Raw genomic sequence first — 14325 nt, 5'->3', positions numbered from 1 at the left:
AATTAGCACGGCCCTATGGTGCAATGGGACGTTCACAGGGGGTGATGCGTCTTTTGGGGTGCTGCTGCACGCCAGAGGAAAAGGGAGGTGCGTTTCGTGTACTTACTTTTACGGCGGCGGCGGCACAAGGGTGCTCCGAGGGTTGCCGTTTTCAACAACAGAGGGTATTCCTGGTAGCATCTGTGAGGGTTGAAGTCTATCATATAATATCACTACCAAAATGGCATTTGAATTTTCAAAAAGGAGATTGCTATATAATGAACACATTCATCAGATTTTTATTTCAAATGAACCAACACAGGAAAAGCTATTAAAATAATTGTACGCTACCATAATTATTATGTGTATACTGATGTATTTTTTCAGAATGACCCTTTTTTTCGTTATATTTGTATTTGCCGTAAAATAAAATAAAATATTCTTACGAGGGAAAAAAGATTTACTTTAATCCCTCATATTTGTTCATATATTATAATGGAACTTTTCTGAATTCTTGATTAAGTAAAAGAGCTATATTTGATTTTCCAGCAAAAAAACAGGTTGTAAAAGAGTTTCAGTATAATATAATCTATAACAGTTTTCTCCCACCTCAATGCATATAACACATTAAATTTGAAATATACGGAAATATAGATGATCTAAAAAGAAAAGCATTAAGTAGTCAGAATTTGATTTAAAAGAAATCAATAACAAAAATAAAATTTTAACTAGAATTTAAATGATTTAAATATTTAAAAATTAATTTATTTACAAATTATCCAAATTATTATAAAATATTAAAAATTTATAAAAATAATAATATGATATATACAGTGGCCTTCAATAACATGTATAGAATTTGACAAATAATTGAAATAATTCTTAATAATAAAAAAATGGTTGTTTTCTGTGTTTCGTTTGCCGCGGTAGCTGAATCTCTTTTGATGTCTGGCGCAGATATCTGCTATAGTTGTAAATCCTTTATTTTTTCATTTTTTTCCGATTCTTAATAAAAACTTTTGTATTGAGAAGAATAAAAAATAGTAAAATAAGCAAAAGTTTTCCCTATATTTTTGTGATGCAAAAAAACATTAGAAAAATCACTTGAATATTATTTAATTTCTAAAATTGTCATGAAATTAAATAATTCTTTAGGCGCAGTTTAAGCGTGAATCGAGCAATTGCCTTTCAAACAATTGAATTAAAAAAAAATTAAAAAAACAATGTGAAGATTAAATTTATAAAAAAAGCCTTTATATATTATAAATTTCAGTAAGAATATTTGTTATTAAGCCAAACTTCCAAAAAAATTTATAAGTGGTAATGATCTGTAATTTTTTATTACTTAAATTAGAATAAAATAAATGCAATCGATTTGAATCTCGATATGGGCACTGAATGCCTCTGTTCGAATATATCAAATTGTCATTTGTGCAACTAAAAGCTTGGAACCATTAAACGATTAAAACAGTATCAACAACTCTAAACCCCGCATTTTTTTTTATTAATATATAAATTATAACAATAAAAAAAAAATATTTAGTCAAATTACGGCTGCGTGCCAATACGTCACTCTTCCGTGACTTTACGAGATTCTAAATCACGGATAAACGGTGCGTTTATTCAAATTGAGGCAGCTCACATTGAACAAAAAGAAGACCCTTACCAGGCCTTAGCAAGTGATCTCTCTCCATCTCAATGTGATCTCTCGTTAAAATCGGCGACAGAGCACCGCACCTGTGCTGCTGGGGGCGCAGCACGCTAGGTGTCAGCAGGCCGTTGAAGGGATTTATTGGATTTATCCTGGGTGAGCAATAAATCAGTGTCAGGCAGGCACAGGTCGGATGAATGAATTTTTTGAGCAGAAATCACGACACTTTTATGGTCTGATTCGCCCCGAAGCCTGTTCGAGTGATAATGAGGAGCTCTTTTTTATTGTTTTATTGCTTTCCTCACCTGATTACGCGCTCAACTCTCTGCAATATTAATATTTCACGTGTTAATTTATTATCGTGTCAAAATACACCACAACGCTGTGTGCACCGCGTGAGAATGAATAATAATTGCTCCAAGTCTCACGGCTCACGTCATATTTTGCTGTGTATTATTTTAAGCTGCCTTTGAGTATCCATAATAATATTATTTACCTATTCAATATTGATTTTGGTTTTTTGATCAAATAATCTTATATTAATTAACAAAGCTACAAATAAAAGATAGGAAACACTAAACAGGTCTTCAGGAAAGCTTACTTCATTTGCGATCTCACATTTTTAGTCACTGTGTCCTAGGATTTTTATTAATTTATTGCAATTGTGATTAAATGAATATATCAAATGAATTAATAACTTATAATATTAACAAAACAAAAAAATTAGTGAAAAATACTCGACATTTAAAAATTATAATAGAAAATAATATTATTAAAAAAATTGATAAATATTTTTTAATTTTATAAAAATAATAATTATCAGTGGTAATAAATCATACTTTCAAATATTTGTAACGGGACATTGCTTTTGTATAATAAGATGCAGCATATCAGGATAAAATCTTGATCATTATATAAAAAAATAGCTCCACGGTCGGTTCAATACTTTTCATCCTCTTCAGGTAGTCGTCCGTCCTGTCAAAAGATGCCGCCACCAATGCTCTGAGGGCTCGAGCCGGCTTGAGTGGCAGGCCACGAAAATCGCGTTTTGGAGTTTCGAGTCAGCTTGCTCGAGCGAAAACCTGGCTTCAGCGTGTTCTCTTGCACAGGCGCTCTCCTATTTTGACCCTTGCAGCTTTTTTGACTCGCAGGCTGACATGCAAGCAGCTCTCATATATATTGTGTGTTTTGCTGCTTCGTTTTTTATCTTCTCCCAGCCCCCAGCCTTGTATTATATTGACGTAATGCTAATGAACAATTTACTTTGCGGCTGGGAGTTAATTAAAATTCATCATTTTTCTTTTTATTTTTGGAAATTATTTAATTAAACCATTGATAAGCGTTTTATGAGATTTCACTTTATTTACAATGACATCTTTCAATTTTTTCTGCGTTCGCACTTCGTCACATTGCAACATATAGAGCTCGCCACGTAAACAGGAATTTTCGAAAAATAAAATGTTAAAACGCCTTGATTTATTTTTATTTATTTTCAGTAAAGCAGTAGTTGTTTCCTCGCTTTCATTAGGATAGAAATATTTTTTATTTGTTACAAGAAATAATTCAACGACAAATTCAGGTGTAATTCTCACATCATGTTTTCATTGTACATTATACAAAACCACACAATCAATAATAGTATAATTGCTGTCATATATCTCGTGCATAACCATTTAAAATCAACATTACAAAAAACGTAATTGCATCTTTGTTCAACATGAGTAAGGAAAAATTCTGCAAATAAATATTAAAAATATTGCTTTATGGCATTTAGAAAAAAAATCAACTTTCTTTCTTACCCTTGCGCGATAATCATCAGCATTTTGACTGCTCTAATTATCTTTTTTATTTAATTCAATTGCAATTTAATAATTACACTATAGCATCAGAGAGAGTTACATTACGGGATATTTGCATTCATTTTTTAATTGTAATTTGATAGCATAAACGACACCAGTTCCTAGTTTGATATATAAATTGATGGGCTATTACACACTAATATTCATATAAATAGTACACGTAGCTGCTTAAACACTTTCCGTTTACAGACTATTTGCAATTCCATAAAATTTGCAAGAGAGGGACAGTTGATGACGCTTCGGGATGACGCAAAATACATAAATAGTTTTCTCAAAGCATCCCCTGTATATGACTAAATATCATCAGCAGTAAACCCCTCTGTGTGATTTTTTTTTAATAATTATTTAATTACACAAGTAAATTCCTTGTTAGAGAGCCGCAAAATATTTTTGTTCACAAAATTTGTCACTCCATGGGCAAGACGTGGTTGAGCGTGGTCAAAAATTTAATAAGTAAAAAAATCATACAGAATTTCAATGTTATCAATTTTTATATTCAAGTGATATATTTTTGCTTCTTTTGTCCAATCAGAGAAAATTTGGAACTTTTCAAGCAACTTGTGACAGTTTTTGTACTTCCTGCATTGAGAGGCATTTGTATTTTATATCCTAAAATTGGTGGAATCCAAATTTTCTCCGTTTTTTCTTCAATTTCAGCTATGTAACCTTTTTTTATTCAAAAATCACTTCCCCTATATCAATGTGTGATGTTTAATTTATTATAAATTTTCTCAATTACACAGAGTGAATGTTAAGTTTATAATGCCACAAACACAGACATTTACTTTTATTCAACTACGAGAGGATGGACGACTTTACCTTTATTACCTCAACACTGATGCAAAACAAATTTTTTATATATAATATTCTCCAAAAATGCTATTCCACCAATACGCGTTACATTTAAGAGTCAATAATTCAATTACACAAAGAACAAGGTGAGACGCGGCCGAGCACGATTTTTGAACCGCCCCGACCAACGTAGCTGCCACGATACACAAAAAAGATGTACATAAATAATAAAATCAGTTTACCTGTTTAATTTTTTGTCACGACGGGACATTTCTTATAATAAAGTGTTCTTCTTCACGTCTCTGCAGTTTTCAATATAGAATTAATCAGATATATATAATTAATTATTCTAATGATGCGCGCTAGAAAGTCCTTTTTCTTCAATATACACGCAATTGTTTTCGAGGGCGCCCGCAACGCGCCCGAAAAAAATCGTCAATTAATATATTTATTATTACATTTAAAAAATAATAATAAACTTAAGAAAAAACAGTCACTTTGGCCTCTTTTGTGTGTATGTGTATGTAAGTGTGTTCAGAGTTTGTATATAGCTCGGTGAGATGAAGAAAAAAAAATCGTTTTTCCTCAACGTCAAGTGTCGCGGATCACTCGAATTGCGTAACAAAACGTGGCCTTGGAACGAATTGTGGGTTTCTCCGGGGGCCGGCGGCCAGTTCAGGCGGCCAGGCCGTGATGGTGGTGCAGCAGGTGGTGGTGTCCCGAGTGATGCCCACCGACCATGGCGCCCCCGGAGAAGGCCAAAGGTCACTGATGGTGGCCTTTGGACGCGTGGCCGTGGTGGTTGCTGGCGTTGTTGGTCTGCTGCGCCTGCTGCCGTTGGCTGTTCTTCTTGTTCTTCATGCGGCGGTTCTGGAACCAGATTTTCACCTGGCGCTCCGTCAGGTTCAGGTTGCGCGCCAACTCCCACCGCTTCTGCTTGGACACGTACGCGTTGAAGAGGAACTCCTTCTCCAGCTCCAGCGTCTGGAACTTGGAGTACGGCTTGCGTTTCTTGCGCACGGTCACGCTGCCGGCCCATTCGAGCGAGTTGCTGCCGCCGAGCACGCCTGCGAACAAAACGGAACGTCTCGTTACTGCCACCGCGTGATGCACGGCTCTCGGCGTTGCCTAAATTAAAACTCATGCAAAATTAAATTGAAAAAGAAGCATGCTTGAATTACAAAGAGAAAAGTTATCGGGGCTTTTAAACCACCACTACGATAATTAGAATTTGCCCAAAGATTTATAAAATATGATTTAATTATTGATAAAAGCATTTTTTATGATTTATTTGCAGAGGACAAAAAATGATGCTTATTGATTAAGCACACCCTAATTTTTTTTAAGGTGATTGAATATGGAATGAAATTGAAAATAAACAATCAGTAATAATTATAATAATTTAGATCAAAGGGGGACATAAAATATATTTTTTTTATTAAATAAAATTTAGATGAGAGAAAAATTGCAATAAAATTTCCATCAGAGTCTGACATATTATTATTTCTCCTCATAAATTCCACATATTTTTTTAATTCAAAGAAAAAATAATCAATTTTTGAAAGAGAAAATTTTGATTTTTTTAACTGCAAAATATTAAAGCAAAGATTTTCTGATAGCAAAAATATCAATGCCGCCATGAATAAGTTACTGTCTGTTTTTCAATTTTCTTTATTTTGGTTATAATTTTTTCCCTTGTCTAAATTATAATTTTTAATTTCCCCCTTAAAATAGCAATTTTATCTGCAGTTTGCGTGGCAGCAAAAATTTGTTATTCGCCTGTTTAAATCATTCCCAGCATCTAATTTCACACTGTGCGCAGGAAAAAACAATCTGATAAGCGTTTAGGGCACGCGGTACTGGTGCTGTTTTCTAACACAACAAACTCATTCTACGTCCTTCCCTCTGCTTTTTTAAATTTCTACCTCTTTTTTCTCCTCTGCGCGGCACTGCTTTGAAAAGCTAACTTAAACGAGGATTTAAATTTAAAATGAATATAAAAATCGAATATTTTAGCACTCTGCAAATATCAATTGAAATGGAATATATAAAATTTTCAATTGGCCAACAAGGCTGCATAAAATCTGAATAAATTGAGAAATAAAATCGATCCAATTTTTTTCCTCTTGCAGAGTTGTTGACAAATTTATTCTCTATAAATTTAAAAAAAAAAACCCACACGTGAACCTGCTTTTTTTTCTTTTTTCCTCTCGCAGTATATTTGCTAAATGAAATGCATTCCTTCAAGAATGTCCTTTATTATTTTCCTGGAAACGTGCTGCTCGGTTAAGAAATGGCAATAATAAATATCGACGCGGGCTGACAGTCAGTGAATGCGCCTGGGCTTTTTACACCTGCCAATTTCGCTATTGGACGCTGACTTGGGTTTAACACGCAGCTCGACGAAAAACGCGGCGCTGATAAAACAACAGGCAAGCTGCCAACTCGCATGCAGGTAAAACTGCCTGCCGTTGTCACACGGGGCAATACAAAATATGACATTATGGGTGTGTGGAGCAAGCATGAGCTGAGGAAACAAAATAAATGTTCGACGGCGATATACACCCATAGCACAGAGTGAGAGTCTCTTTTATATAATGTTCTGTGAGGAATGGCCCGGAGACAATGGGGAGGCAGGCTAGAGAAATCGTCGAGGAGGAAAATCCTTAAAGAAATTGGGTACAAAATGAGAAAGGTGGAAATTTTGTTTTTTATAAGATGAGGAAACTCGTTAAGTAATATGTTTTGTTTATTTAATATTTGAGCTATTAATTGGTTTTTCTTTCTGAAATTTAATTAATAACTTAATTTTGTACCATACAATAGGAATTTAAATTCCAAATGAAACATGAACGCATACTGATCCGCAGTCAGAAAGATAAGTTAATATTAATTATCTGTATATTAAAAACCAAATCTGACAGAAAATATATACAAAAAAATTTGTTTAAGTTGTTGAGTTATTACCAATATGATCTAGTATTACACAGCATAATAAATATTGGCATTAAAAAATCTAAAATTATTAATTTATTAAAATAAATCCAAATACAATAATTAAATATGCAAATGAATTTTTATTAAAAAAAATGAAATTAGATCATTATAGTTGTAATTCTTTAAAATTTATTTTACAATTAGCTATATAGCAAAAAAAATCAAGCCAAATCAGGAGCATGGAAATGAAGTCACTCGGCTTCGCTGTCTCAAGACGCAGCCGACAATAAGTGCGTGTACGAAAAGTTTTAATATTTTCGCATCGAGCGCGACCGGCAACAATGCTCGCTTGTACATGAGAATTTGCAAGCAAACGCTCTTTGATTGCCATCGCGCTCGCGAGCAAAAACACAAAATTTTTCAGTTCGCCGCACATGCTGACTGTGTTTTAACTTTTACGTCTCTATAATGAGCCGGAGAGCCGCCGTCAAGAGGTCACGTTTCTGTATTTTTATATATTTGTTTCTTTTAAAAGAAATGACACACAAGAATGCACATAAAAAAAAACAGCAGATTTCCGTGACATTCGCAAGCATTATTTTATGCTGGTGATAACAGCTCGTTTTGAGAATTTCGTAGTATTAAGTAATTTCTTAATTTGACAATAAGAGATAACACGTGTTTCTCCTATTAAAAATATATAATTATATAGAAAAGATTTAGATCCTTAATTAAAATTAGCTAAGAAAAAATATACGGATGAATTTAATAAAATTTTCACTGTCCACGAAACACTTTAGGTTATGCTCATTTATAAAATTAAATTTATATAACTGACACGTCTCATCACATGATTTTAAATTAGTATTCAGCAATGCCCCTCTCTTTCTCATAACTGCTCTCATTAGATGAGAAGAAGCAAATTCTCAGCAGCAGTCATCACTAAAAGGGTCCGAAATTCTTAAAAGTCACTTCCATTGAGATATAATTTTTTTTCCCTCGAGAGCAAATTTACACGCGAGAACAAGGCTATATAGTATAAATTTCAAATGCATTTTGGATTGGAATTTTTCTCGAGAATATAAATCGAGCTCATTGAGTTTGTGTCGCCCCATTAATTTTCCAGCTCATCAACTTCAGCCGCTCTCCGAAAATCGGCCTAGCCTGCTTTGAATACATATCTGTCCCGAAAAAGAGCTGCAGCCTCTTTCTCAAAAGCCATTTGCCGGGGCGTATTGATCAGGGTGATGAGTGATGTTTGAGTGATCGCGCATACACTGTGGCAGAGGAATTTCCTCCGACGTAATTTATTCGTCCTAAACGCCTGCTCCGGCGGCGGCGGCACACACGAGGATATTGCGTCACTTTTGGCTCCAAAACAAAATCCTTCGCGGGAGCTCCACATACACAAAACTCAAGTGAGAGTGAAAGTGATTTTCCTGAAGCAGCGCGCGGCATCCACGGAAATCAAAACAAACGCTCCCTCTTATATGCCTTTGAGCCCATCGACGGACCAGCGGGCGAGAAACAACCTGGGGTCGCTGCTTTGTGGCTTTTGAAGCCGCCGGCGACATACGCGAAGACCGTTTGAAGCCTGGGAGGAGTTTCGGGAGAGAGAAAAAAACTAGTCCCCTCGTCGCTGTATAGGAAAAGGGCCTGTTTATATGTATGAGGGACAGATGCAAAGCGAAAGAGAGGCGAAAGTTAAAACTGTGGCCATCTATTGGCCCTAGGACTAATAACGCGCCTTCTAAATTTAGGCCCGGGTCTTTTTTCGACTCAAACCTCGATCGAGTGGAAATAAAAAAAGCAGCCCGGCCGGGAAAGTGTGTGTTTATGTACGGCGGCGTTCGATTCGCTGGCACTTTTCCATGCGGCATGATGAATGACTTATTATTGGGCGGTCATAAAAGGATGATAAAAATCATGCGCTAGCTGCTGGCTGGTTTAGCCTTTTTTATTATTATTTTACACACACACAGCAGAGAGCGAGAGCAGTTTAAGAGGTGTGAATTTTATTGCACTATTAATATAAAATTAAGCGGCGGCCGCCTGCTTTGCTGCCGGGTTTAAAACCTAGGTCAATACAGTGCGTATTGCCACCACCAGTTTAGGGTAATAAAATTTAGACATTAAAAGTTGTTATGCCTCATCACATGCTATTTTCCTATACCATCCTTGCAGCAGTGCCGCCAACGCGAAACAAACGCCCCTAAACGCCTTGTTTCTCTTTATACAGGTGGGCGATTCCGCGTAATTTTATTTGGCCGCGCGCGACTTCTGAAGAAAAATAATAAAAATGCTGCTATATAAACCAGTTGAGATTATGTTAAGTGGCAGACCGTTTTATTCAATATATGCGATAGAATCACAACAAAAAAGCTTTTTACTGTTTCGTTTTAATTTTTCTCAAATAATTTTATGCTTTGAAAAATTAGCATAATAACAGATTTTAACAATTAGAAGATGAAAATTGAATAATAATAATAAATACTTTTCCATCACATTCATGTGAAGCTGAATAAATTAAATTTGATTTAATTGCAAAATAAATTATAATAATGCTTAGAATTATGGCCGTTAACATTTATGATTGATATTAATAACGCCACGAAAGTAATATTAAAGAACTGGATTATAAGGTCGATTATATTGACAACTCTTTGCAATTAAATTTACCTTTATATATAAAGAAAATTAAATAAATCGTCAATATAGACAGCAATTACAGAAAAGTAAACATAGAAATGCATGAGTAAATATTCTAATTTTCTAGGGTAACGTATTATGTAAATTTATAGCATTATATATATACAAACAGTTGGGCAAACCGTTGAAAAAAAAGAGATTGAAGCCGGAGATAATTTTTTAATTTATCACCGTAGGAACAGGAGCAGAGAGTGACCAGTGCGCAATGACGAGCTGGTGAGAGGCAAACTAGGAATATATATTTTTTATATAAACTTTTAATAACGGCGGCAACCGGTTGAGGGACACTAATTTATTGAAATGCGTCTGCGGCTTCATTACATACACGTATGACGCGAGAGTGCCGCTTTGCTCGCGATCAACGCGCGGAAAAATCAACGCCAGCTGAGCAGCGAGTTAATTGGAATGAAGATTTTTACGATTCTGATCATGTGTGCATATAAGTTATGTGGTTGAGATAATTCTGGCCGTCCAGAAAACCGTTTCTCGAGAAATGTGATATTTTTATTTGAAAATTCAGATCAGTTATCGTTAATTAATTATAGAAATGAAGATGAAAATAAACATCAAAAATTTTTCATCATGTTATAAACAAATTCATCCGAAATTAAGTTCGACATTAAATGGTTATTTAGTTGCGCACATTGTTTATTTACAATTCTTTAATTATTTTATCAGCTGTTGTAAATATATATTAATATATTTATATAATTGAGAAATAAAATTATTATCAAGAAACACCTAGGTGCGAATTTTTTTTAAAGTTCCCTCGCGTTGTAATTATAAAGCATGGTTTAATAAATAAATAATTAATAAAGAAAAAATAAATTAAATAAAAAAATTTTCTATTGAGTAAAATTAATATGTGTATAAATCTCTATAAATATTTAAAATAATTAAAAAACTGATATAAAGTATTATTTAAAATATAATAAATTTTAAATATTAAAGTTTTTTATAAAAGGCATATTACAGGAAACAATTCCTACTGTCTAGCCAAGCAAAATTGTAAATGTTTTTAAGTCAGGACTGTTTGGACCACTTTTTCCCCTGTATTATCCCCAAAGATATGAGAACTGCTGACGGCTGTTGAATAAATGGGCCTCGTGCTTGCTTCTGCTGGGCTCCGCGCGCGCAGGCAGCATTATTATACAGGGGCCGCATGACAGTAGTATTTGAGCACGTAGCTTTATTGCTCCCTTGACTGTGTGTGCTGCACTCACATTGAGGGCCTCAATGGCGAGGATTTATCACTGTTTGGCCCTATTTGCAGCGGCGCTACGACAGCACAATTACGCCAAATAATCGCAAATATTTGTGCAATAATTTTGACTTACGCGCGAGTCTTTGGCCACTTTAAGTTCAATTTGCGGATTTTGGAAACTTTTTCCCTATACATGCTGATAGTAAAAATTAAATTAATTTATAATTATTTTATAAAAAAAATATTTATTTTATAATTTTGTAGCAAAATAATTAAAATAAAAATTTCTTTGGGCAAATTTATGAAAATTTATATATAAATCATGCATAATAATAAATTATGAAAGAGGTGAGATATGCACCTTTTGTCTGCTTACCTGGAGGTGGCGGGTAGGGTGTGGCGGGGTCGCTGCCCGCGTAGTTCCTGAGGCCGTAGGTGTCGTGAGGGAAGGTTTCCATGGCGGCGCGGCCACGGTCCTCGGCGGCCGCAGCGGCCGCGGCCGCCTGCAGGTAGGTGCCCTGGTCGACGTGGTGGTGCGGCACCCTGGTGGCGTAGGGCGAGTAGTGCCAGGTCTGTGCGGCGAAGGCGCTCTGGTCGGCGCCGGCCATGCCGGCCGCGTGTCCAGGACTGTACTTGTACTCATTGGGCGGCCAAAAGGAGGAGAGGGCGGCCGAGACGGCCGCCTTGCTGCGGTCTGCCGAGGCGCGGCCCTCGGGGGCCAGGTTGTAGTAGGTGGGGGTCATGGCGTCGCGGTTTGCGTACTGCGGAGGCTCGAAGGCTGCGGCCGCGGTGGCTGCGCTGCTGTCGTTGTGGTTGTGGTTGTACGTCCAAGGTTGCGTGCCGTGGTGCGAGTGTCTGATGACCCCGGGGCCTCCGGAGGCGGCGCTCGAGTCCGACGGCGGGCTGCAGTCCGAGTAGGCGCCTAACCTCTTGGCGGGAATGTGCAGGGGCCCTGACGCGGCTGCAGAAGTGGCTGAGGTGGTGGTCGGCGTCGCCGGCGAACTGCTGCTGGGGGTGGTGCTGGGGGCGCTGGTCGTGCTGCAGGCGACGGTGGTGCTGGTGCTGTTGTTGCAGGTTGCAGGTTCCTCCGGATATATGGAGTTACCTGCACCATTCATCATCCCCCACCAGGGCGCCGAGTTGTTGAAGGTGCTCGCGGCGGCGGCTGCGGGGGCATGACCGTCCATCGGGTCGGACATGTCCGGCGGCGGATGGTGGTGCAGGTGGTGGTCATTTTGCGGAGGCGGCGGGGGCGGATGTTGTTGTTGGTGGTGGTGTTGGTGATGGGGTTGGTGGTAAAGGTGGTTGACCAGGTGGTCGCCGCCGCCACCCGAAGGGGGGTGGTGCGGAGGCGTGGTTGAAATCACCGTTGTGGCGGCGGTCGTCACGACGGGGGCAGCGGAGGCGGCGACGGCGGCCCACGGGTGTTCGTACACATCCGTGGTGGTGCAGGTGGTGGAGGCCGGCGAGGTGGACAGCGGCGACGGCGGGTGGAAGTAGCCGGACGTCGACGACGGTTGCAGCAGCAGCAGGTTCGGCGAGGCCGGGGGCGTCGTGGCGGAGGCGGCGACACCCGATGGCGGGGGCGGCGGTGGATACACCACGGCGGACACAGGCCAAACCACGCCGGTCGCCACAATTACGGTCGGCGGGGGCAGTGAGTTCAATGGTTGGCGGACGAAGGCGCGCGCGGGGGCGAGCGAGGGAGCAGAGAGATGGAAAAAAAGAAGGTCACCAGATTAGCTCAGGTGTATTGCATACCTGATGTCAGGTCCCTATATCACATCTTGCGGCACAAAAAAGCAGTCGGAGGCCCCCGATCGGCCCCGGGGCGGGTGGAGAAAAAAATTTGAGTGTTTTTCAGGGTCGGCGGCGGCTGGCAGGAGGCCGGTGCGAGTCGCGGCGCGATCACGTTGTCCCGACGGGGAGCGACGTTTTTTGCGATGCGCACCCGAGCAGGGTTGGAGCGGCTTTGATTGACAGTGCGAGTGCTAGGCTGACGGCGTAGCGGGCGAGCGAGGCCCCACTGGCCGCCAAGCATGCTTACGAGATTGCGCGCTACTACATTGGCTCAATGGATCACGTGACGTAATTTCACCCAGCTCTCCGGCGAGTGGGGGAAATTTAACCAGAGGGGAAGATATCGAAAAATTGGTGCATGCCGAGGCCTTTGTTTTTCTACATTACACCGGCTCGATTTTTAATTTTTGGTGTATTTATTTTTATTTGAAATTGGTAAAATATTGGAAATTTTTAGAGCGCCGCGCCGAACGCGAGCCGAGGGTTTTCACCCCGAGTGCTTTTTTGTCCAAAAGATTTCTTTGTTAGGCCGTTTCTTTGTTGCGCCTGCTGCAGCTTTTTTACCTGGGGGCGTTGAAAGTCATAAAAGAAGCGAATCCCTTTCAGTTTTCACTGACCAGTAACCCTCGGGCATCATTGTTTCGCTTTGCTTTTTGCCCTTTTCTGTCCCAACCCCCTTTTAAAATTTTCTGTCTGCCTAAATTTAAATAAAAATTGCTCGAAATTAATTTTAAAAAAATTCTTAAACCGAAATAAAGAAAATTAAACAAAAATCAACAGCTGAGAAAATTAAATTGGCAGGCATCGAGTGAGCACTCGCTGAGATAAAGGCACTCGGATCAAAAGCGAAGGCGCTCTACCGACGGCGGGGAGGAGCCGAGCTCGACGCCAGCGAACCTGGCGAAAAAAGAGCCAACTTTTACAATCCGCTCTTTTGCGAGGCGGCGTTTGAATATTTTATAACACTGCTGAGCGATTCCATTTAATTCCGACCTTTCTCCGTACTTTACGGCCGCAGAATTAATTCGAGCACGCGGCAAATCCGTCTGAAAGGTTCCGAGAAAAAAAGGGTTGCTGTGCCGGTCGCTTTCTACCCCGCAAGGCACCGATAACAAAGGGTGGCACCACACAAAGACCCACCTCGTTTACACAAACTTTCTACGCACTGGGAACGAGAATGTTTCTGCCTGATTAGCGCCTGCGACGCAAACGGGAAAGGTCAATATTTGGCCTGTGATTATTTTAAGTAATTGCTTATGCCGAAGTTCCCAACCTTTGTTATGTTAATCGGGAAAAATTATCGGAGTTTTGGGCGCCAGGAGGCCTCGACTGCTTTTGTGTCGTAAAATGCAACTTATGAATGGGACACTGGAATTTTTTTAATGTACTTTGTA

General features: G+C 38.9%; 1 protein-coding gene across 9 annotated transcripts in view; it reads right to left on the bottom strand.

Moving 5' to 3' along the window:
* Positions 1-2976: 2976 nt before the first annotated feature.
* LOC132205162 (homeobox protein abdominal-B) overlaps positions 2977-14325 on the bottom strand; it is a 102757-nt gene continuing 91408 nt past the window's right edge. For 5 of the 9 annotated variants that reach the window (XM_059634065.1, XM_059634067.1, XM_059634066.1 and 2 more), the window contains 2 exons: positions 11493-12296; positions 2977-5375 (listed from right to left, as the gene is read on the bottom strand). In XM_059634065.1, coding sequence (XP_059490048.1) covers positions 5047-5375; positions 11493-12252 — 1089 coding nt within the window. In that variant the 5' untranslated portion in view covers positions 12253-12296 and the 3' untranslated portion in view covers positions 2977-5046. Of the gene's footprint in view, positions 5376-11492; positions 14319-14325 lie in introns of those variants that run through there. The other 4 variants (XM_059634061.1, XM_059634063.1, XM_059634062.1 and 1 more) reach the window with 4 other exon arrangements.

Source organism: Neocloeon triangulifer, unplaced genomic scaffold (genome assembly GCF_031216515.1).
Source record: "Neocloeon triangulifer isolate White Clay Creek 2 clone unplaced genomic scaffold, ASM3121651v1 ptg000002l, whole genome shotgun sequence".
NCBI classification, from domain to species: domain Eukaryota; kingdom Metazoa; phylum Arthropoda; class Insecta; order Ephemeroptera; family Baetidae; genus Neocloeon; species Neocloeon triangulifer.
This window is presented reverse-complemented; position numbering and strand designations above follow the sequence as displayed.